General features: G+C 44.1%; 1 protein-coding gene across 4 annotated transcripts in view; it reads left to right on the forward strand.

Annotated features, from left to right (window-relative positions):
- The first annotated feature begins 706 nt into the window (after positions 1 to 706).
- Positions 707 to 25,258, forward strand: part of ITGB8 (integrin subunit beta 8) — a 70,486-nt gene continuing 45,934 nt past the window's right edge. For 2 of the 4 annotated variants that reach the window (XR_004644445.1, XM_034760589.1), the window contains exons 1-2: positions 708 to 911; positions 12,945 to 13,119. Coding sequence is in view for 3 of the 4 variants with exons in the window: in XM_034760589.1 (XP_034616480.1) it covers positions 867 to 911; positions 12,945 to 13,119 (220 nt within the window). In the remaining variant the exon portion in view is untranslated. Of the gene's footprint in view, positions 912 to 12,944; positions 13,120 to 25,258 lie in introns of all 4 variants that reach the window. The other 2 variants (XM_034760590.1, XM_034760588.1) reach the window with 2 other exon arrangements.

A 25,258-nucleotide genomic window follows, 5' to 3' on the forward strand; every position in this document is an offset into this window, starting at 1 on the left:
GTGGTGGAGCGGAGGTGAGCTGCAGCGGGGAGCGGTTCCTCTATCCCCCGTTACATCCTGCGCCCCACCCTAGCTCACCTCCGCTCCGCCTGCTCCCCTGAACGCGCCGATGCTCCGCTTCTCCCCCCTCCCTCCCAGGGTTGCCGCGTGTGAAACAGCTGTTTCGCGCAGCAAGGCTGGGAGGGAAGAAGGGAGGGAGGAGAAGCCGAGCGGGGGAGTGCTCCGGGGGCGGCGGCGGTGGTGGAACAGAGGTGAGCTGGAGTGGGGAGCGGTTCCTCTACCCCCCGTTACTTCCTGCACCCCCCACCCTAGCTTACCTCCGCTCTGCCTGCTCCCCTGAATGCACCGCTACTCCACTTCTCCTCCCTCCCTCGCCTGAAAGGGAGCGGGGAAAAGCGGAGCGGCGGCGTGCCCAGGGGAGCAGGCGGAGCGGAGGTGAGCAAGGGCAGAAGGTTGCGGTGTGGCCCGCAGGAAGCAATGGCGGGGGGGAAATGTGGCACGCCCAGGGGAGGAGGCGGGGCTGGGGATTTGGGGAAGGGGTTCGGAAGCGGTAGAGTTGGGGCGGGGCAGGGCGGGGGGCAGGGAGGCATGAAAAAAAGGGGGATGGCCAAAATTTTTTTGCTTGGGGTGGCAAAAATCCTAGAGCCGGCCCTGTCTCTACTTGCCTGTCTTTTATCCTGTTCTTCTCTTATTCATAAACTTTTTATCGTCCGTCTTAATCTGCTAAACAGTAGTTTATTTAATCAGAGTTTAAAATTAGGCATTTTACAGAGTTCCCACATACCATTATGAATCATTAATGTTTGTTTTTATATTTCATTACAGCGGAAAACAGATGTGCCACTTCAAATACACTAACGTGCACAATGTGTCTTGCCCTGGGCCCAGAGTGTGCATGGTGTTCTCAAGAGGTGAGCTATTTCTTTGTTTTATTGTTGTATTTATTTATTTTAGCTGCTTCTAACACACTTACACAGATGAAGGAACTCCAGAACATGAAAAAGAAAGATATTGAGAAATAACAGGGAAAAATTATTTTGACTTATTCTTGGAGACAGCACCTGAGAAATCATGTGAAATATATTTGGTTGTGAAAAGAGAAAATGTTACTTTTTTTTATCTGGAAAATTACAGTAATTTTTAAATAAAGTGTGAACCTTTGTATGCTTTCCATCTACTTTATAGACAGCATTGGCAGACTAAAAGTAACTTTGGGGAGTTCAAAAGTTTTTGGTCTCAGCAATACAAAATTACTTATCAGTAATTTGTATTAAACACCCTCATTATATATCAGAAGCAAATCATTTTCATATCTGTGCTTCTTCTTCGAGAGATGTCCCTGTGGGTGCTCCACTCTAGGTGTTGGTGCGTCCCTGCGCCTTCACTCGGAGACTTTTCATAGCAGTACTCGTACTGGCCACACATGCGCAGAGGCTGCCCCCCGCAGTGAGTCTAGGATAATAGTGCGCATGCGTGGCCAATCTCCTCAGTTCCTTCTCTACCGTCCCCGGCCTGAGACAGAGCTCAGCAGACTCGTTAGGAAATCCCTCACTTTGTTACTATTACCTGTTCTAGTAGTTAGTTTGTTGTCAGTTCTTGTTAGTGTAGCTCATTAGTTCTTTTATCTGTTAAAAAAAAAAAAAAATTTCTCTCAGCCGCAGCCGCTTCTACCATGCCGGTCTCCACAGGCTTTAAGCGCTGCTCTACGTGTAAGGATGCTATTCCGCTCTCCGATGGCCACTCTCATTGTATAAAATGCCTGGGGGAAACACACATTCCCCAAAAATGTGCCCACTGTACCAAACTCAGTTCCAGGGCACGAAAGGACAGGGAGCTTAAACTGAAACTGCTCCTCCTGCAGAAGTCTATCGGGTCAGTTTCAGACCCAGGAGCCGACTCCAGCTCTACTGTCCGCCACAGCCCCCCTGCTTCAAAAAAACTGAAGAAAGCTACAAAAAAGGGGCAGCCCTCTCCAACAAAGAAGTTGGTGAGGCACAGAAGTGCCTCAGGCAGGTCAACAGTTTCCCTGCCTGTGTTTCCTCGCCTCAGCACTTTTGAAGAGCCGGGCTCCTCAGGCACCGCACGAAAGCTGCCTCAGGCTGTGGCGGCGGCGCGAAGCTCCGGTGCCGAGGCTTCAGGCTTTCAGTTGCCTGCCTCGTTTATGGCACCGTTCGGCACCGAGACGAACACGGTGCCGACATTTCCAGCCTTGCCTGACCCTGTGCGGGCTGATGTTGTCCCCCTCGGCACCTACCACGGCACCGGCAATCGCAGCACAGGCTGACAGGGAGATCAAAGGAAAAACCCCTGCTCAGAGGAATATTCCCTCAGGGCAACTTCCTCCTCCGCAGCTTTCACCTCATGCAGGAGCCTCACCTTTTCAATTCAGCAGATCTCACCTATTCTGCAGTCTCCCCTGATAAATGCCTGTTTTTCTCCAATGCTGGATTCAGGATCAGAACAACCTTCCTCCAGTGAGGAGGAAACTGATCCACAGGCAGTTTTTTCTCCTTCTCAAGACTCCCAGACCCAGATCAACAGGGGTTACAAAAAAACTACCTCAGCCTGTCCTCAGTATCCTGCCCCATGGGGAGTGAACCCTTGGATGGCACCACCTATGCCCTACCCACCACCTTGGCAATGTTGGGCACCATGGGCATCGTACCCCCGAGAACACATGCGCTACGGCACTTCGACCAGGCGCAACACCGGTTTAGCACTGCCTCGTGACGGACCTGCCAGTGACATAAGATACCAGGCAGCACCGTCACACTCCCAGGAGCAACTGAGTCCTGCTCCTATTCCAGCAGAGTCCGACGTAACGCTTGAGGAAGCCTTACTTCCCCTTCCTCCAACCCCGTCGGATGACTATGCCAAATTCCAAGACCTCTTTAAAAGAGCTGCAGGTGACTTGAAAATTAACTTAGAGGAAGTCACTGAACAACGGTATGAACTAACAGACATTTTGCAGCCCTCTTCTTCCTCTAGAGTGGCATTACCAATCAACATAGCCCTTTTAGAACCCGCTAAATCCATCTGGCAAAATCCAGCCACTAGCCTACCTACCTGTAAACAAGCGGACAGGAAGTACTTTATTCCTTCAAAGGGCTCTGAATTCCTTTTTACCCGTCCAGCGCCAAACTCATTGGTAGTGGACGCAGCAAACCAGAGGGCCAAACAACAGTACGCCCGCTCCACCCCAGCCAACAAGGACAGTAAACGCCTGGACCTCTTCGGCCGTAAAGTATATGCATCCTCGATGCTACAATTTCGCATAGCTAATTATACCGCAGTCCTTGTAAAATATGACCACAAAAACTATAATAAATTCATGGATTTTATTGATCACATCCCAGAACAGAAGAAACAACAATTCACAGCTCTGGTTTCCGAGGGACAAACCATATCACGCACCACTCTCCAAGCGGCCCTCAATGTAGCTAACACTGCAGCAAGGTCGACCGCCACAGCAGTGGTCATGCGACGAGGTTCATGGCTCTCTTCCTCCTTCTTCCCTCGAGAGGTCCGGAGCACCATTGAAGATCTTCCCTTCGATGGGGAAAAACTTTTTGCCTCCACCACAAACGACATGCTGCATTCGATGAAGGACGCAAGAGCAACCCTCCGGTCCCTAGGCCTCCAACCACCTGCGACCAGAAGAAGACAATATAGATATCAACCTTATCACCGACCACGCTACCCCACATTTTCACAACACTCCTATAGACCACGGGAACAACAACAGCAACAACGACGCCAAAGACCAAGATTCCAGCGTCGTCGTCCTAATTCTACAGGGGCGCTGCAACCCCCTCCAACTAATAGGCAGATTTGAAGCATTGGTCGAGGGTTTAGAAAACAGCGTTCCCACTTCAGCCGGCACACCTATCTTTGGACACCGCCTACGACCATTCTCTCATCAATGGCAGAAAATTACATCCGACAAATGGGTCATAGAGGTAGTTACAATTGGATACGCCATCCCCTTCCTCTCCCTCCCTCCCTCCCACCCACCCACCCTCCTCGTCCCTCTTCAGGGACCCATCTCACGAGCAACTACTCTTCCAAGAAGTGCAGCATCTCCTTCAACTGGGAGCAGTAGAAACTGTGCCAGAACGACACAGAGGGAAGGGTTTTTACTCCCATTATTTCTTAACAGAGAAGAAAAATGGGGGATGGTGACCAATCCTCGACCTCAGGTGGCTCAACAAATTTGTCAAAAAGCAAAAGTTCAAGATGGTCACTCTCACCACTATAATCCCAGCGCTGGAGCAGGGCGACTAGTTTTCAGCCCTCGACCTACAGGATGCCTATTTTCATGTGACTATACACCCATCCCACAGACGATTCCTACGCTTTACTCTCGGCTCCACACATTTCCAATACAGGGTTCTCCCTTTCGGACTGTCCACGGCCCCCCGTGTTTTTTCCAAGATCCTAGCCGTAGTTACAGCCTACCTCAGAAAACAAGGGGTCGTAATATTTCCTTACTTAGACGATTGCCTCCTCAAAGCTTCAACGTTCGACGAAGCTCTCCGATCCATACGGCTTACCATCGATTGTTTCCTATCTTTAGGCCTGCAAGTAAACAAAAACAAATCCACATTATACCCCACCCAACATCTGGAGTTCATAGGGGCATACCTCGACTCCCGGACGGGGTTGGCATCTCTCCCACCAGCTCGCTTCAATTCTATAAGTCAACTAGCCACAAGGATTCGCAACAGTCCCCAGGTGACTGTCCGGGACTGCCTACAAATACTAGGTCACATGGCCTCGTGCACCTCCGTCATTCAAAATGCACGTCTATATATGAGGTGCTTCCAAGCGTGGTTGGCCACGGTGTACAGACCGAATGTGCACCCTCTAAACAAGACTCTCTCCATACCTGCCCGAGTCAAAGATTCTCTACAGTGGTGGACAATTCACTCCAACCTCTGCTCTGGAGTCCCCTTTCTTCAGCAGGCTCCATCCCTCATACTGACGACCGATGCATCTCTGACAGGATGGGGTGCACACATGTCTCACCACACAGCCCAGGGGCTTTGGTCTTCAACCGAGACCTCTCTCCATATAAATGTCCTAGAACTTCGAGCCATTCGCAATGCGTGCCGTCAATTCCTACCACTGATCAAGAACCAACACGTACGCATAATGACAGACAATATTGCATGCATGTTCTACGTGAACAGGCAGGGGGGAGCTCGATCCCAGTCCCTGTGCACAGAGGCTATGAAACTCTGGAACTGGTGCATTGCGAACAACATCCGGGTATCAGCGGCCTACCTTCCTGGAGTGATGAATACCACAGCGGACGAACTAAGCAGACGTTTCCCGTGGGATCACGAATGGGAATTAAACGAGCACATCATTCGCGACATATTCCGCATTTGGGGCTACCCAGTAATAGACCTCTTTGCAACTGCAAAAAACAAGAAATGTCCCAATTTTTGCTCCAGAGCAGGGCTAGGCAAACATTCCCTGGGAGATGCATTCATGATCCCATGGCACCAAAACTAACTGTATGCGTTTCCCCCGATACCGGTTCTGAACAGGGTTCTGATAAAAATACGAACAGATGGAGCCAAAGTGATCCTAATGGCCCCATCATGGCCCAGACAGCCCTGGTTTCCGTTTCTCACCAAAATGTCCATTCGACCACCAATCCCCTTGCCTCTCATTCCGAACCTCCTATCGCAACAACACGGCCGTTTTCTCCACCCCAACTTATCCATGCTCCACCTCAAAGCATGGTTTCTACATGGTTCTCCCAAAATGAACTAGATTGTTCTGAACAAGTTCAAAGAGTGCTCCTGCATAGCAGAACACAATCTACTCGCACCACCTATCTATGTAAGTGGAAACGATTCACACACTGGTGTTCAACTAAACAACTTAGTCCCACGTCAGCACCTCTTCCGCTCATACTTGACTACCTATTGGACCTTAAGCAATCCGGCCTTTCTTCCAGTTCCATCAGGGTCCATTTAGCTGCTATTACAACTTTTCATGACAAAATTGAGGGTACTTCCGTATTTGCTCATCCTATCACCAAGTGCTTCCTCAAGGGACTCCAAACCCTATACCCAGACATAAAACCACCCACCACCCCGTGGGACCTTCATCTAGTTCTCTCTTGCCTAACCCAACAACCATTTGAACCCCTAGCCACGTGTTCCCTTTTACACCTTTCGATGAAAACAGCATTTTTAGTGGCAATTACCTCTGCCAGGCGGGCAGGAGAAATAGCAGCTCTTATGGCAGACCCACCATATACGATATTTTTCAAAGACAAGGTTACCCTCAGGTTACACCCCAATTTTCTTCCTAAAGTACACTCCTCGTTCCACATTAATGAGCCGATTCACTTACCAACCTTTTTCCCGAAGCCACATACGAACTCGTTCGAAGCCTCAATGCATACACTAGATGTACGCAGGGCCTTGTCCTTCTATTTGGATAGAACCAAACCTTTTAGAAATTCTTCCAGACTTTTTTTTCCATCGCGGAGCGTTCCAGAGTTACACCTATTTCTACCCAGAGACTTTCGAACTGGATTTCTCAGTGCATCCGGTTGTGCTATCAGATGAAGAAAGTTACACCTCCAGACGGCATCAGAACACACTCCACTAGATCTATGGCTGCCTCTGTAGCATTCTTACGCAAAGTTCCCCTGGCTGATATCTGTAAAGCAGCTACCTGGTCCTCTGAGCACACTTTTGTTAAACACTATGCCCTTACTCAAGGCCCTCTATCTGATATACGTTTGGGCAGGGCTGTACTATCAATGGCGTTCCTATCAGATCCGAAGTCCCTACCTCCTTAAGATACACGGCTTTTAAGTCACCTAGAGTGGAGCACCCACAGGGACATCTCTCTCGAAGAAGAGGAGGTTACTCACCCTGTGCAGTAACTGACGTTCTTCAAGATGAGTGTCCCTGTGGGTGCTCCACTACCCACCCTCCTCCCCTCTACTTCGGAGTTGGGGTAGTCTCCGTTGTAGAGAAGGAACTGAGGAGATTGGCCACGCATGCGCACTATTATCCTAGACTCACTGCGGGGGGCAGCCTCTGCGCATGTGTGGCCAATATGAGTACTGCTATGAAAAGTCTCCGAGTGAAGGCGCAAGGACGCACCAACACCTAGAGTGGAGCACCCACAGGGACACTCATCTCGAAGAACGTCAGTTACTGCACAGGGTGAGTAACCTCCTCTTATTACATTTCAGCAAGTTACTTTACTAGTAATGTTTTGGTTTTGAATTTCTTGGAGTCAATTTGATTTCATCAGACATAATTTCCTTTGTCACATATGGAAAACTGATGCTTTGCTATTTTTGACACAAGAAACCTTCAGTTTTGTGACTTGCCAGGGATTGTAATGCTTTTGTGATTAATTGAATTATTCTGAAATCAGTACTGTACTGAAAACAGTGAGGTTTCTGTTTGTGACAAACAACCAGTTAATTTCAATTTGTATATACTCAGTTATGAGTTTTCATGTCTCTGAAGAGTGTTAAGGGTGATTTGTAGGTTTTTATTTTATTTTTTTTCCTTTGCAAGATTGTTTACTGGCAATTAGAAGTTCACAAAAACTTTTAAGGGCACTTTTAGGCAATTAGTAATAGGGTAAGATGTCATCTGCTGACTTCACAAGGGTTCGTTTATTTTGATGCTCACATTGCAGCCAATGGGTTTCTCTCTCTCCCCTTCATGCCAGCATAATTTTAGAGGCTGAATGGTGGATCAGTTAAAATACTACATTATTGCATTCAATCTTTGTGTATTTTTCCATATTGTTTTGTTACAAAATCATTTTTAAACTTTCCATTTTGTATATGCAATTTTAAAGTGTATATTTTTATATTTCTTCAATACACTACAAACATTGCTAATTTGATTGTTTTAAAGCTGTTAATTAGAACTGATGGTGCTATTTCTCTCTTTCTATTTATGCACTGACTGCAACTTCTACAAGTGTATTTGTTATCCCCAAGTGTTCATCAAGTAGTTTGTGAACAAACGTCACCCTTTCTCTGTCACTATGAGTATGTGTACACTTTAGGGACTATACTGGCATAGGTACAGTGCTGTAGCTTTGCCGCCATAACACATCACTGTATGAACACCACCTCCCTAAACAATGGCAGCTAGGTTAATGGGAATATTTTTCTATTGACGTAGCTGCGTGTAGACTGGGGGTTAGGTCAGTATAGCAACGGCACTCGAGTGGATTTTTCACACCCCTGACCAACATAGCAATGTAACCTACATTTTAAATGTAGAACAGGCCAATGTCTTTTACCCTTGTGCTATTTCTCATTGCCATGTGTAGTTGGATGTTATTGTTTCTACTCCCCGGTTCAATGATTGTCTTGTTTTATTCTTTTGCTGAAGAGAATTCAGATAGTGACTAGCAAATAATGAATAACACTTTCGTATGAATATTTTAGATGAATCATCATTCCTGTTTAAAATTCACTAAATGTTCTGTATTTGTCGACCCTTTCATAAATAACTGGTGGCATCCATACTCACAAACTACAATTAACATACCCCAGAAATGATAATTTGCTATATTATTTGCATGTAAACACACACAAATTGAAACTATTCAACTAGCTCTCATATTACTAAATGAAAAACTTTCTGGCATCAAAACTAATTATTAAATTTTGTCTGTGCCTGTTAAAACCATCTTTCAAAACTCTTTGTGTAGGAGAATTTTTTTTGCAACCACACTTTTTCTTTTTCTTTCCCATTTTATGTTTTCTGCATTTCTTTGTTAACAGTGTGTGCTACTATGGGAGTATTTTATGAAGTTCAGCAAACGAAGCCTGAATTTCTTTGTTAATAAAACAAAAATTAATGTTTGATATTTAAAAAAAAAGTTTTTATACATTGAATTTGTTCTTTGAAAACCACCTGTTTTGTGAAAGTAACCCATTAAAAAATCTGTGGCCTCAGAAGTTAATGGAGTAAGGTTCCATGAAAGATCATCTCATTCTATAGCATGGGTAGGCAACCTTTCAGAAGTGGTATGTCAAGTTCACTCTAATTTAAGGTTTCGCGTGCCAGTAATACATTTTAACTTTTTTAGAAGGTCTCTCTCTTTAAATCTATATGATATAAATAAACTATTGTTGTATTTAAAGTAAATAAGGTTTTTAAAATATTTAAGAAGCTTCATTTAAAATAAAATTAAAATGCAGATCTTATCAGTTTAGTGTGATCCTTGCCCTCGCTTTTCCTTGCTGAGTTTTCCAATGTGGGCTACAGCAGGGGGTGACTGAAGAGCGCTGGGTCGAGGCCAGGAGCAGAGCCCCAGGCTGGCTGCCAGTGCCCCAGGCTGGCAGTGGGCTGAGCGGGGCCGGTGGCCAGAACCCCAGACCAGCAGCGGGATGAGCCACTCAGCCCACCTCCAGCTCCGCTCAGTCCACTGCTGGTCTGGGGTTCCAGCAGGGGTGAAAGTAACTTAAATTGCTTACAGGTACTGTCATATTGCACCTCCCTTGGGGGGAGGAGATCAGGGGCTGGGGATGTGTGGGTGTGGGGGGGAGCACTCAGGGCAAGGGGGTTGGGGTGCGGGGGTTCAGGGCAGGGGGTGGGGATGTGGATGATGCAGGAGTCAGGGCTGGGAGCATGGGGGGGTGCAGGAGTCAGGGTTGGGTGGCATGAGGGGCTCAGGGCAGAAGGTTGGGGTGTGTGTGTAGGGGGGAAGTCCTGGGGATGTGGAGGCTTGGGGATGGCCTGGGACAGTCCCAGTTGCAGCAGGGTTACCTGGATGGTGGATGGGTCCCTGCCCACGCTGTTCCTGTTCCTGCCAACAGAGATGTGGGCCAGCTGTGTGTGGGCACTGCATCTGCAGGCAAATGGGGGGTGACAGCAGAAGACCCCCTGGCCTGCCGCTCCCTTCCCCTTCTTCCCCAGGGGCCGCAGCTGTGCACTCTGCAGGGACGGCACGTGCCTGCAGTGCCCTGGTATCCAGCCACAGTGGCGAGAGAGGGGCAGCAGGACAGGCTGGGATGTGGCCACCTCCTGCCGGCCCCTTTCACTTGCCTGACTGCCTGCTGCTTAGTCCGGTGCACGGGGCCGCCGGCACCAGCCTGCAGGAGAGTTCCGGCAGCCAGCAGGACCCCAGCTGGGAGTGCGCCACGCGCCGGGCCTCCACCCACAGTGGAGCGCCCCAGCATCGGCTGGCTCCGAGCGTGCATGCTCCGCCTTACTTTCACTTCTAGGTTCTGGCTGCCGGCCCCTTGCCAGCCGGAGTCCCACCGGCTCCTGCCAGTTAGGGTTCCAGCCGCTGGCTCCACACTGCCAGCTCGGGGTTCCATTCATCCAGGCCAGCAGCGGGCTGAGGGGGACTGGCGTCCACAACCCTGGGCTGGCAGCGGGCTGAGCAGGGCCAGGGCCCCGCTCAGCCCGCTGCCGGTCTGGAGTTCTGGCCAGTGGATCCTGCCAGCTGGGGTCTCAGCCGCCGACTCCGCTCAGCCCGCTACCGGCCTGGGATTCCCTTCACCCAGGCCGGCAGCGGGCTGAGCGGGGCCGGCGGCCGGGACCTCGGTGTGCCATTAAAAATCGGCTCGCGTGCCACCTTTGGCACGCGTGCGTAGGTTGCCGACCCCTATTCTATAGTTTGCTTAGTCTGACACTCGAGCCATCCCTAAGATTGTGGAATTGGGGAGCGGGGGAAACAAACCCAAACCCACCTCTGTCTAAAAGTTTTGGAGCTATATACAAGGGAGAGCTCCTTTACAAAAACTCCCTTTTGCTGTCATCCACATCTCCCAGTATTTTGACAATTTAAAACTACGTCTGTCGAGATTAAAAGAAGTAAATATGGGATTAATCGCGCAATTGAACAATAATGAAATACCATTTATTTAAATATTTTTTGAAGTTTTCTACATTTTCAAATATATTTATTTCAATTACAACACTGAATACAAAGTGTACAGTGCTCACCTTATATTTATTTTTGATTATGAATATGTGCACTGTACAGAAAAAAAGAAAAAGAAATAGTATTTTCAGTTTACCTAATACAAGTACTGTAGTGCAATCTGGTTTATCATGAAAATTGAACTTATATATGTAGAATTATGTACAAAATATAACTGCATTCAAAAACAAAACAATGTAAAACTTTAGAGCCTGCAAGTCCACTCAGTCCCTGTAGTTTCTGCATCAGAGTGTTGTTCTTTTAAGACTTCTGAAGGCATGTTCCACACCTCGTCCCTCTCAGATTTTGGAAGGCACTTCAGCTTTTAAACTTTGGGTCGAGTGCTGTGACTATCTTTAGAAATCTCACATTTTTGTGTTTTGTCAAATCTACAGTGAAAGTGTTCTTAAAATGAACAACATGTGCTGGGTCATCATCCAAGACTGCTATAACATGAAATATATGGCAAAATGTGGGTAGAACAGACTGGGAGACATACGATTCTCCCCAAGTTGTTTAGTCACAAATTTTACACATTATTTTTTTAAAAAGCATCATCAGCATGGAAGCATGTCCTCTGGAATGGTGGCCAAAGCATGAAGAGGCATATGAATGTTTAGCATATCTGGCACGTAAATACCTGGCAATGCCGGCTACAAAAGTGCCATGTGAATGCTTGTTCTCAATTTCAGGTGACATTGTAAATAAGGAGCCAGCAGCATTATCTCCTGTAAATGTAAACAAACTTGTTTGTCTTAGCGATTGGCTGAATAAGAAGTAGGACTGAGTATACTTGCCCGCTCTAAAGTTTTACATAGCTTTGTTTTTGAGTGTAGTTATATTTTGTACATAATTCTACATTTGTAAGTTCTACTTTCATGATAAAGAGATTGCATTATAGTACTTGTATGAGGTAAATTGAAAAATACTATTTCTTTTTTTACAGTACAAATGCTCATAATCAAAAATAAATATAAAGTGAGCACTGTACACTTTGTAATCTGTTGTATTTGAAAATGTAGAAAAATATTTAATACATTTAAATTGGTATTCTATTAAAGTGCAATTAAAACTGTGATTAATCGTGATTAATTTTGTTGAGTTGATCGCATGAGTTAACTGTGATTAATCGACAGCTCTATTTAAAACATTTCCTGCCCCATACACAGGCAACCACAAAACAAGAGGATACTGGCATAACTGTCTCTTATGGCTTATATAGGGGGAACAGATGGGCTCATCAGCTTGTAGATTTTTAATGGACCAGAAGGGACCATTAAATCATATAGTCTGTCATCCTGTATTGCATGGGTCATAGAACTTCACCTCTGTTTTGAGCACAGTACAGCTCATACGCAGTTGTGCAATTGCTAGGAAGATGTAGTAGGCTTCCTCCTCACCAAACACTCAAATAACCCTTCATGCCCCCTACAAAAGACTTTCAAAAATCTGGCAGTTCCCACTGGCCTCAGTGGGAGCTGCTGAGTTTCCAGCACACTTGAAAATCTGGCCACTTGTTGAGCAACTTAACTATAGATATTGGTCCTAATTTTGAAAATATTGTCTTAAACAAAATTTCTAGTAGACTTTTTCTGAGAAATGAGCAGTACATTTTGAAGTAAAATAGTAAGTGTGGCTCACACTACTTTGGTGGAACTGCTTTAGTGAACGTAGCACAAACAATTTTACAGTGACATAATGACAGTGCATACCATTCTTTTTCCAAAGGCAGCTTGTTCTAAAAGTGCAAAATCCTCTCTCTATTCAAAAAGTTTTGTCCTTTAAATCTAAAATTATTTTTCTTTAACTTCTATTTTAAATATTTTCTTGTTATTGTTCTTATTAAAAACATGTGGTTTCCATGGCCTTGCACAACAGTCTTTGCAATTATAGTAGCATGTTCTATTGTTTGAAACACTTGTTATTTGGTAACTTGGTTTCCTTTGAAGATTATGTATTTTCTAACTTAAAATGGCTTGTACTTTTTGCCTCTTTTCAACCAGGATTTCATGGCAGGAGCAACACAGAAGGGACGATGTGACATGGTTTTTAATTTAATGAAAAAAGGCTGCCAATCAGAATTTATAGAAAATCCCACCATTCGTGTAACAATACCCAGCGACCACAAGGCAAATACACAAGTAACACCGGGAGAGGTTTCAATCCAACTGCGTCCAGGTTTGGTTATCTAAAGCATTGCTACTGTATTAAATCTAAACTAAATTCAGGGACGCTTCAATCCAGTCTGTGAGGCAATGGCTGTAATTATTATTTAGAAGAATGAAACTAACTATCTTTCATCTATAAAACTATTTGTAGAAGTATAACTGCAATGTTCCTATGGGTATAGCTAAAAATTGGCAGCTATGCCCATTAACTCAGGATTAGGGCTGTCACTGAGTTTCACAACAGTGACATGGAGGTGAAGGTGAAAACTTTTTGCAGTGTTTTGTTTCATTTTTATTTGTTAGCTGTTTCCATCCTGATCCACCAAGTTAATGTCAAGAATGGAGTTTTGCACTTGGAAATATGCAGGTTAAGTTCCAGAAACTCTCAAAAGACAGGTTATAATTCTGTTGCTTGAATTATCCCAGAATTGGAAGAATGAAACCCACCTCATTAAATTAAATACCAAAACATTGTTTGGTCCATAATGTTGACTATCTAAAAAAATTGTTACAAAGTGACTTACTAGTTCATGCGCCCAACAACAAAAAAGACATTTAGGATATTTTTGGATACAAGATTTTTTGCTTTTTTCTGTAGTGTAAATTTAATGCACATAAGTGCTAGAGTGAGAATGCTGGAGTATATTGTGTTAGAATAAAAGACTGTACAGTAATAGGGTTGTTGTAAAAACCCTCATTGAATTTCCTGACTCTCATGCAATTTAAAATTTCAGTAGTATTGTTGTAATATAGTTCTTTTCCCACATACAATCTAAACCATGCCATATCATATGACCATGTGATCCCATGATGAAAACTACCCAGAAAGGGAAAAGATAATACAAAATATACCTACTTAGAAGCCACACGACACCCCAGAAATTACCTCGTCCAGAAGGAAGGGGGAGAATCTAGTGGCTTCATGGATGGGAGCAGTAGTTGTAGATCTTCTAATCATGAACACTCAAGAAGGTTCTGTATGGATGACCCCAACCTTGTGGATCCTGGAGCATAGCTTGGAATGCCTGTCCCTCTAGACTGCTCCCCAGCCATCTTCCTATTCCTTCAGCCCCAAACACCTGGCTAGCTCAGTGGCCATGTTTCAATTCATCTCTGTCCCACAGCTATCCACTCTACCCCTGTTTTCACAAGGGGATAGACATCATGTATTAGAGATTAATACTGGTCTGAATAGCATTAATTTCCAGTGAAGTCTTCAGTGGGAAAGTCCATGAGTTTCCAAGTGGTGCACGCTCTTTGGAGCAAGAGCTGCAACCCCTGCTACATTCTTTCCTGGTAGCAATGTCTCAACCCCAACCTGCAAAACAATAGTACCAAAGGGATGTTGATACCTTAGAGGAAAAGGGAACTGCTCCTTTTTCTACACAATTTTCATATGCAACTCACGCAGGTGACATGTTTCCTCACCTCACTGGCACATGTGCATATTCAAAAGTTGCACTTTGCTAAAGTGTGTGTTGCTTGTTGTGAAGCTTGGGACATCATGTGAGACTTTCAAAGGGGCCTAAGGGAGTTAGGCTTCCAAGTCCCATTGACTTTCAGTGGGAATTAGCACCTATTTCTTTTTGCTCCCTTTGAAAATCTAAACCATTATGTACGCTTCAGCTTTATTGTGCACTTCAAGTTCATAAATCATTAAATGGATTATGTGCACTTATATGCACAGACTTTTTCATAGGTATTATATTTAATAAGTAATCCAAGTAACTGTAAAAATACAGTAACTTGCATTTTACTTTACTGTTTCAGACCATGTCTGAGATAACACAATTGAATGAAAATTGAAAATACTATATGCCTCTGCTGTGCATCCCAATGAAGTGGTGCACCACTCTCTTACTGAACCTTGCCTCTCAGTTTATGGTCTGTCACAGTTATAAAATATGCCTTTATTCTCTCAGAAAAGCCATATATTTCCAAATTAACACAACTTTATCTGCAAAATATTGCAATCCGTACTTCCCAAATAAATGGTATTGTTGAATTATGTTGGCTGTCAGTGCAAGGGTCATGGATCAGAGATGAAAAATAGAGAATAAATGTTATAAACTGTGAGATGCTATTCCTTATAAATATACTGGATAAACTCTGCAAAGTTAGACTTCTGTTTAGATACAATGCTTATAACATTTACGTCTCTTTTATCTGGTGAAGAAATGGGAGGAAGATTTTACTGATGGGACAACTAGAATGAAACCCAGTGTAACAGTAGATTTTAAAAAGTGCATAATAGAAACTCATTGTCATAGACCTAGGTTAAACACTGACCATTTTTGGGAGAAGCAGTGATATGAAATCATCTCCCACAGCTATATTCTCACACATGTTCTGTCAGAACAAAGAGAAGAGTGTCCAATGTAAGTTGTGCTGCCCTTAGCAGATGCATCAATAAACCTATTTTATTTTTCCCATTTTCATGCAAGAATCTGAATGACATGTTTTATGCCTGTTTATTTTGCAGGACTCATAATTTCTAGTACTGTAACATGAGGGTATAACTTGGAGTAGTGAAATGAAGAAAGAGAAGATTTAGACTGAATATATGGAAGAGACTTTCTTATGGTGATATCTGTTAGGCCCTATCTATGATACTAAAACAAACTTGTTTAAGCACAGCTGTGAAATATTGCTGGGACTCAACTTTGTTACAATAATATTTCTTCTTTACTGAATAGACCAAACCATAATTCTTATATCTATACTGCGAAATTTTAACCTAGGGTGTTACCTGAGTTTAAACACTGTTCCTTAACAGGTTTATAATCTAATTGGGTGGGGAGTATTTCACACAGGCCAGAAGAAACATTTCTATAATGCATTTGGGCCACAGCCATGTTTCACAGTCATGTTCAAACAGGATTATTTTTGTAATGTGGATGGCGGCCCTGAAGTTGTAAAAAAGACTTTTGAGAGGAATGGTGGAAAACTAGATTGGACAAAGCAGTAGACAGTGCACCATAGGGAACACCTGCCCTGGCAGGAGATAAACTAGATGTTCTAATATGTCCCTTCATTTACTAGTTCCTGTTGGCCAAATTCTGTGGTCCCTGACTAAGGAAAACTCTCACCAGAGACTGCAGAATTTGTCACTATAACCTTAAAATTGCTACTTCTTTTTTTCTGGTCTTGTCTGTTTTGTGTTCTTCCTTTATCTTCTAAATTTAGATTCTCCTATAAAAATAATCTTCCTTTGAGGATACATAATCTGTATTACTTATGAACCCATACAATACATTTATGAGCTAAAATTCCTAGATTGTAGATTTGTTTGGTTTTGTTTTTTTTGTAGGGCTGTCGATTAATCACAGTTAACTCATGCAATTAACTCAAAAATTAATTGCAATTAAAAAAATTAATCACAATTAATTGCACGGTCATACAATAGAATACCAATTTAAATGTATTAAATATTTTGGATGTTTTTCTACATTTTCAAGTACATTGATTTCTATTACAGCACAGAATAAAAAGTGTACAGTGCTCTCTTTATATTATTATTTTTGATAACCAATATTTGCACTGTAAAAATGATAAACAAAAGAAATAATATTTTTCAATTCACCACATACAAGTACTGTAGTGCAATCTCTTTATCATGAAAGTTGAATTTACAAATGTAGATTATTTTTGTTAGATAACTACACCCAAAAAACAAAACAATGTAAAATTTTAGTGCCTACAAGTCCACTCAGTCCTACTTCTTGTTTGTCTTAGTAATTAGCTGAACAAGTTTGTTTACATTTACAGGAGATACTTCTGTCTGCTTCTTATTTACAGTGTCACCTGAAAGTGAGAACAGGCGTTCGCATGGCACTTTTGTAGCCAGTGTTGCAAAGTATTTACGTCCCAGATATGCTAAATATTCATATGCCCCTTCATGCTTCAGCCACCATTTCAGGGAACATGCTTCCACGCTGATGATGCTCGTTAAAAACAAAATGCATTAATTAAATTTGAGACTGAATTCCTTTGGGGGAGAATTGTATGTCTCCTGTTCTGTTTTACCCACATTCTGCCATATATTTCATGTTATATCAGTCTTGGATGATGACCCAGCACATGTTGTTCGTTTTAAGACAAAACGCAAAGAAGGTACCAATGTAAGATTTTTAAAAATAGCTACAGCACTCCCAAGGTTTAAGAATCTGAAGTGCCTTCCAAAATCTGAGAGAGACGAGGTGTGCAGCATGCTTTCAGAAGTCTTAAAAGAGCAACACTCAGATGTGGAAACTACAGAACCCGAACCACCAAAAAAGAAAATCAGCCTTCTGCTAGTGGCATCTGACTCAGATGATGAAAATGAACATGCTCATAGACTCATAGACTCATAGACATTAAGGTCAGAAGGGACCATTATGATCATCTGGTCTGACCCCCTGCATGCCGCAGGCCGCAAGACCCTTCCCTGTACTCTACCGTTGAAGTCCCCAGTCCTGTGTTTTAGTGACTTCAATCGGCTGAGACCCTCCTGCTAGTGATCCCTGCCCCATGCTGCGGAGGAAGGCGAAAAACCTCCAGAGGCTCGGCCAATCTACCCTGGAGGAAAATTCCTTCCCGACCCCAAATATGGCGATCAGTAATACCCCGAGCATATAGGCAAGAGTCTCTAGCCTGACCCTTGTTGGCCATTATGTTGTTCATGTACCATTGCTTGGTTTTCCTTGACTACTATGTTTTATCATTAAACCATTCCCTCCATAAACTTATCCAACTTAATCTTAAAACCAGACAGGTCCGTCGCCCCCACCGTTTCCCTCGGAAGGCCGTTCCAATATTTCACCCCTCTGATGGTCAGAAACCTTCGTCTAATTTCTAGCCTAAACTTCCCCCCGGCCAGTTTGTATCCATTCGTTCTCGTGTCCACATTAGTACTAAACTGGAATAATTCCTCTCCCTCCCTTGTATTAACCCCTCTGATATATTTAAAGATAGCAATCATATCCCCCCTCAGCCTTCGCTTTGTCAGACTAAACAACCCAAGCTCCTCTAATCTCTTTTCATACGACAGGTTTTCCATTCCTCTGATCATCTTAGTCGCCCTTCTCTGCACCCGTTCCAGTTTGAGTTCATCTTTTTTAAACATTGGAGACCAGAACTGCACACAGTACTCCAAATGAGGTCTCACCAGTGCCTTATACAACGGAAGCAGGACCTCCCTATCTCTACTAGATATACCTCGCCTAATACATCCCAAGACCGCATTGGCTTTTTTCACCGCCACGTCACATTGCCGACTCATAGTCATCCTGCGGTCCACAAGGACCCCTAGGTCCTTCTCCTCTTCCGTTACTTCTAACCAATGCGTCCCCATCTTGTAACTAAAATTGTTATTATTCGTCCCCAAGTGCATAACCTTACACTTTTTACTATTAAATTTCATCCTATTTCTAATACTCCAATTCACAAGCTCATTCAAGTCTCCCTGCAGAGTATCCCTATCCTCCTCCGAGTTTGCAACTCCTCCCACCTTCGTATCATCCGCAAACTTTATCAGCCCACTCTTGCAATCTGTCCCGAGGTCAGTTATAAATAGATTAAATAAGATGGGTCCCAAAACCGAACCTTGAGGCACTCCACTAGTAACCTCCCTCCAACCCGACAATTCACCCTTTAATACGACCCGCTGCATTCTCCCCATTAACCAATTCCCTATCCACCTCTGGATTTTCATATCGATCCCCATGTTTTTCATTTTAACCAATAGTTCCTCATGGGGTACTGTATCAAACGCTTTACTGAAATCCAGGTAAATTAGGTCCACCGCATTTCCCTTATCTAATAAGTCCGTTACTTTCTCAAAGAAGGAGATCAGATTCGTTTGGCACGATCTGCCCTTCGTAAAACCATGCTGTAATTTATCGCATTTGCCATTAACCTCAAGGTCCTCAACTAGTTTCTCTTTCAGAATCTTCTCCAGCACCTTGCACACTACTGATGTTAAACTAACAGGCCTATAGTTACCCGGGTCACTTTTTTTCCCTTTCTTGAAAATAGGAACCACATTGGCTATTCTCCAGTCTAACGAGACTACCCCCGAGTTTACAGATTCATTAAATATAGTCGCTAATGGGCCTGCTATTTCCCGCGCCAATTCCTTCAATATTCTCGGATGAAGATCGTCTGGTCCACCCGACTTAGTCCCATTAAGGCGTTCTAGTTTTGTTTCTACCTCGGATGCGGTAATCCCCCATCCCGTATGCCCCTCTGTAACGGTGCTAGTATCCCTAATACCTTCATTGGCCTCATTAAACACCGATGCAAAATATTCATTGAGATATTGCGCCATGCCTAGATTATCTTTAATCTCCTCTCCGGCTATAGTCTTCAGCGGTCCCACTTCTTCTTTCTTTGCTTTCTTCCTATTTATATGGCTGTAAAACCTCTTACTATTACTTTTAATTCCCCTCGCTAAGTCCAACTCTTCCCGGCCTTTGGCCTTTCTCACTCTATCTCTACATTCTCTGACTTCGCTAAGGTAAGTTTCCTTACTGATCCCTCCCCTCTTCCACTCTTTGTACGCTTTCTGTTTTTTCCTAATCGCCCCTTTCAGCCGGTCGCTCATCCAGCTCGGTCTAAGTCTCTTGCTTAGTAATCTTTTTCCCTTTTTGGGGATACAGGCCTCTGACAGCTCTTGCATCTTTAACTTAAAGTAATCCCAGGCTTCTTCTGCCTTTAGGTCCCTTAATACGTTTGCCCAATCCACTTCCCTTACCAGTCCCCTTAATTTGTTAAAATTGGCCTTTTTAAAATTATAAACCCTAGTCTTTGACTTAATTCTGGTACTCTTTCCATTTAGTTTAAAGCGAATTAGCTCATGATCACTGGAGCCCAAGTTGTCCCCCACTACCACTTCCTCAACAAGGTCCTCACTACTTACCAGAATCAAATCTAAAATGGCCTCCCCCCTCGTCGGCTCAGCTACCACTTGATAAAGGAATTGATCCGCAAGCACATCTAGGAACATCTGAGCCCTATTATTGCTACTAGCGTTTGTTCCCCAATCTATATCCGGGAAGTTAAAGTCCCCCATAATTACACAGTTTCTATTAGTATTTACCTCCCTTAATACATTAAACAATTCCTTATCCATATCCTGGGTCGATCCCGGCGGTCTATAGCACACCCCAAGCACTATCCCCGGAGAGGCTCTAGTAGTACTTTTACCCAGCTTGAGTATTGCCCAGACGGACTCTGTATTATCTATTCCATCCACTATTATTTCTTTACAGCTTATTTCACTATTGACATACAATGCCACCCCCCCCCCTTTACCTTTATCCCGGTCTTTCCTAAACAGCGCATACCCCTCCATACCTGTGTTCCAGTCGTGACTGCCATTCCACCATGTTTCAGTTATTCCTACGATATCCGGTTTCAATTCTCGGACCAAGAGCTCCAATTCCTCCATTTTATTACCTAGGCTTCTCGCATTGGTGTACAAACAGCCTAATATATGTCGTTTAGCCTGTCTCCCATTACTAGCACTGTATGTTGCGCTCCTCTTTGTGTTCGTCCCCCCTGTCCCTCCTATGTCCAATCTCATTTCCCCGGCTATGTCTCCTCTTATTACACTCAGCTTTTCAATACCGGAAACTGGCGTGGAGATTAACTGTGCATCTCCCAACCATCTCCCCAAACTTCCTAGTTTAAAGCTCTTTTGATAAGATGAGCCAGCCTCCCTCCCAGAAGTCTATTTCCTTCCCTACTCAGGTGAAGCCCATCCCGCGAGAACAGGTGTCTGTCCCCGAAAGCCTCCCAGTGGCCATACATCCCAAAGCCCTCCTTATAGCACCACTCCCTTAGCCAACTATTTATCCTCGCAATCCTATCAGCCCTTTGGTGCCCTTCCCTCGGAACAGGCAGAATCCCACTAAAGATAACCTGAGCCTCTATCTCCTTGAGAGTCTTCCCCAGCCTGGCATAATCTCCCTTGATTCTCTCTAACGAGAACCTAGCCGTGTCATTCGTTCCCACATGAAGGATTATCAAGGGGTTCTTACCTGCTCCTTTCAGGATCCTTTTCAACCGCAGGTCCACATCGCGTATCTTTGCACCCGGTAGACAGCACACCCTTCTGTTCTCCGGGTCCGCCCTGGTCACAGGCCTGTCCAATCTCCTCAGTAAAGAGTCTCCAATTACATACACCTGCCGTCGCCTGGCAACAGTGCGATCTAGTAATCTAGTCTCCGATCCCTCTAGTCCTGACCTGTGTCTGCTCCTATCTTCCCTTATGCTCCCCCTTATGCCTTCCTGTATCCTCTGGTGGCCCATAATTGGTGCTGTCTCCATCAACTCCTCCCCCCTCTCTCTCGGACTAGCCGCTCTTCTCTTCTTCCTCACCCTCCCACCTTCAGTCATCACCTGCTGCCCCTCTACCTCGTTCTCCAAACACTCAAACCTATTCCTGAGTTCTATTCCCCCCTCACTGGCCCTCCTTTTCCTTGGCCTACTTCTCACAGTCACATGCCTCCACTTCCCTGGATCTCCTCCTTCCATTCCCCTCTCGCTGTCATCTACTACTGCCTCCTCCTGCACCCTAGAGCCTTCCTCTTCAGCCCCGCCTTGCCCATCCTCCATCAGCTGCTCAAACCCCCGCCTAAACTCCACCAGGGTCTCTACCTGCATCTCCAGCCCCTTAATCTTTTCCTCCAGTAACACTATAAGGCGACACTTCATACACACATACCTTTGTTCCGGGTCTCCTGCTAGGACTATATACATACCACAGCTTCCACATGCAGCCATCTGCATTCTGTCTGCTGCTGCTGCTTGGCTCATGGCTGCTGCAGTTTCTGCCCACAGCACCTGGGGCCACGGAGCACACGACACGCCCCGCCCTCCTGCCTCCCCCTGCAAACTCCCTCTCAAACTCCCCTGTTAGCCGCCCTGTTGGCTGCCTGGCTGGGCGGCCGCTTTTATGGGCCCCTTGATCAGCCAAGCCCCGCCCCCTGCTCAGGCCTCGGCGTCCGTCCCAGCACCCAGCCCCTGCCGGCCCCTACAAACCAAAACAAACAAACACACAAGAACACCCAGGAACACCCAGGACAGATGCAAATACAGGTACCTTCTCCTCCAATGAGAACTCCCTCTCAAACTCCCCTGTTAGCCGCCCTGTTGGCTGCCGCTGCTCGCAGCTGTACCGCTGCCTGGCTGGGCGGCCGCTTTTATGGGCCCCTTGATCAGCGTTGGTCTGTTCTGCTTTGGATTGTTATCGAGCAGAACACATCATCAGCATGGATGCATATCCTCTGGAATGGTGGTTGAAGCATGAAGGGACATATGAATCTTTAGCGCATCTGGCACGTAAATATCTTGTGACGCCTGCTACAACAGTGCCATGCAAACTCCTGTTCTCACTTTCAGGAGATATTGTAAACAAGAAGTGGGCAGCATTGTCTCCGGCAAATTGTAACCAAACTTGTTTGTCTGAGCGATTGGCTGAAGTAAGACTGAGTGGACTTGTAGACTCTAAAGTTATACATTGTTTTATTTTTGAATAGGGTTTTTTTGTACATAATTCTACATTTGTAAGTTCAACTTTCATAATAAAGAGATTGCACTACAGTACTTGAATTAGGTGAATTGAAAAATATTTTCTTTTGTTTTTTACAGTGCAAATATTTGTAATAAAAATAAATATAAAGTGAGCACTGTACACTTTGTATTCTGTGTTGTAATTGAAATCAGCATATTTGAAAATGTAGAAAACATCCCAAAGTATTTAAATAAATGTTATTCTATTATTACGTGATTAATTGTGATTATTTTTTTTATCACGTGATTAATCGTGATTAATTCTTTTAATCACTTGATGGCCCTATATTTTGTTTGTTTTTTGTTCACATTTACTATCTGCTTGCAAAGGCGCCTAAAGTTGATATAGGGAATAACTTCCCAGGTACCTCTGTATACCTAAACTTGCCCTCGAATGAATGGAAAGTCTTTGTCTGACCAACTCAAATATGTGTGATGGTGTGTCCTTCAACTCCCTGTAACCTACAGAAGGAGAATAGCCACCATCACAAAGACAATTCCACATTTAACGAGGAAGATGGGCCTTCTGTAGAAAAGCATTAAGGGAATTAGATCTGAGTCATCGTCAAGTCTTACTGCAGGAGTGAAGCACAAGTGAAAGTTAGTGAAGCACAAGTGAAAGTTAGCCGTCCACCTTTTCCACCCCTCAAATTATTAAAATGGTGGGTCACATTCTGATACCCTTAGTCACACTGAATCATACTTTACTTCTCTAGAAATCCCATTGACTGCAGTAGGACTACTTGTAGAATAAGGTGGAATTCAGGCTGAGTAGGGGTCTCGGAATCTGGGCCTCTCTAGTAGCTGTCATTAAATTATTTTAGGGGCTCTGAAATGTTTTGGGCTAATGTGGAACACAACCTTCTGAAAAGCTGGTTTAAGTCATCTGCTTTTTATAAATGAAAAGAAGCTTAGAGATCCCCTCCTAGTCCTAAACGAACATCTGTCCACGTCACAAAGTTTCACAGAGTAAGAACAACTGCTGGTTTTTGCTCAAGAGAGGCATAAGACTGAAATTGCCTACGGTGCTAAGACTCAGAATTGAATAGATTGGCCACAGTCTGCCCTTAGTTATACCCAGTGGTGTTGCATAGGTATAACTGTGGAAGGAATTTGGCTCTCTATATTGCGTTTGTATGGTATGTTATGCAGAATAAAAGTGTGTATGTGTGTGTGTGTGGGAAGGATTTTTGTTTTGTTTTTAATCCTGGCTTTTAGGATTCACTTACGTAATCAGAAAAGCTAGGATTTATGTGGAAGAAAATAAAAGCTCTATTTATGACAAAATATTTTACATCGTGGGAGTTGCATTGCAAATTAAAGACTGTGAGGTTCATTTTAAAAAAAATTGTTTTCATTGGCAAGTAGGAAGCATAAAGGTGGAGTTTCAGCATACTGAAATTTCCTTTTGTTCATACAAGAGCTGGTCATGGACAAAAGCTGAAATTTTCAGACGGAAAATGTTCACATATACCCCTCCCTACCCTTAACCCTCCCCCCCAAAAAATCATCAGGTAAATTGCCTTTAAAATAGATATATTTGCAGTTTTCATTTTAACTCAATGGGGCAGATCCTCAGTTGGTGTAAATTGCAATAGCTCTATTAAAGTCAACGGAACTTCACCAATTAACACTAGTTGAGGATTTTGTCTAGCAGTGTCATTATAGACTAATATCTGGCATAAATGCATAGCCACATTTTTTATGATTTTTTTTTTAAATAGCTTCTGGTCAAGCATGTTGCACACTAGCTTTTATTGAACAGCTACAATAATCTCTGCTGTAACCTCTACCCTGCACTTGTCCCTCCCTATTGGTTTGCTATTTCCTCACTGTGTCATGTCATACTAGATTGTAAGATACTTATGAAGGGATAATGCCATTTTATTTATTCTGTGAAGCGTCTAGCATATTTTTGGGTGCTGTGAAATAACAAATAATTTAAACCCTCACAATGTTGAAATTAAATGCTACCCAGTTGTGTATTCATGTTGCTGTTTTTTGCTGGCATTGCAAAAACAAAAAATAATAATGCAATAGGCTGATCTTTTTAAAGGTTAGTGATTTTTGTTACATAACAGATTGTAATGTGGCTCTGTGGGACAGACAGACATTTGACATCCTGAGATAAAAGGTTACCTGTGTTTGTTTTTGTCTGAGGTCAGCATACGGATTTTTCTTCTTAAACTCACATTTAGTTTTTCTTTAATCCTTGAAAGATTTCTCATTGACTTCTTTAGCACTAATGTAATGGAAAACTTGAAGTCCTACATAACTAGGCATTTCAGGTCCTGTTCTATTTGGGATATGTGTAAATATAATTAGGGTTGCCATACGTCCTCTTTTTCCCGGACATGTCCGGCTTTTCGACAGTCAAACCCCCGTCCGGGGGGAATTGCCAAAAAAGCCGAACATGTCCGGGAAAATGGTGGCTCTGCTCCTCCCCGACTCTTCGGCTCTGCTTAAGAGCCGGGCTGCCCGAGCGCTACCAGCTTCGGGCAGCCCCGTGCCTCCAGACCCTGCGCCGCCTGAGCCCGGGAGGGGAAGTGCCTGTCTGGGGCGCAGGGTCCAGAGGCACGGGGGCTGCCCGAAGC

The sequence above is a fragment of the Trachemys scripta genome, chromosome 2, assembly GCF_013100865.1.
Source record: "Trachemys scripta elegans isolate TJP31775 chromosome 2, CAS_Tse_1.0, whole genome shotgun sequence".
NCBI lineage: Eukaryota > Metazoa > Chordata > Testudines > Emydidae > Trachemys > Trachemys scripta.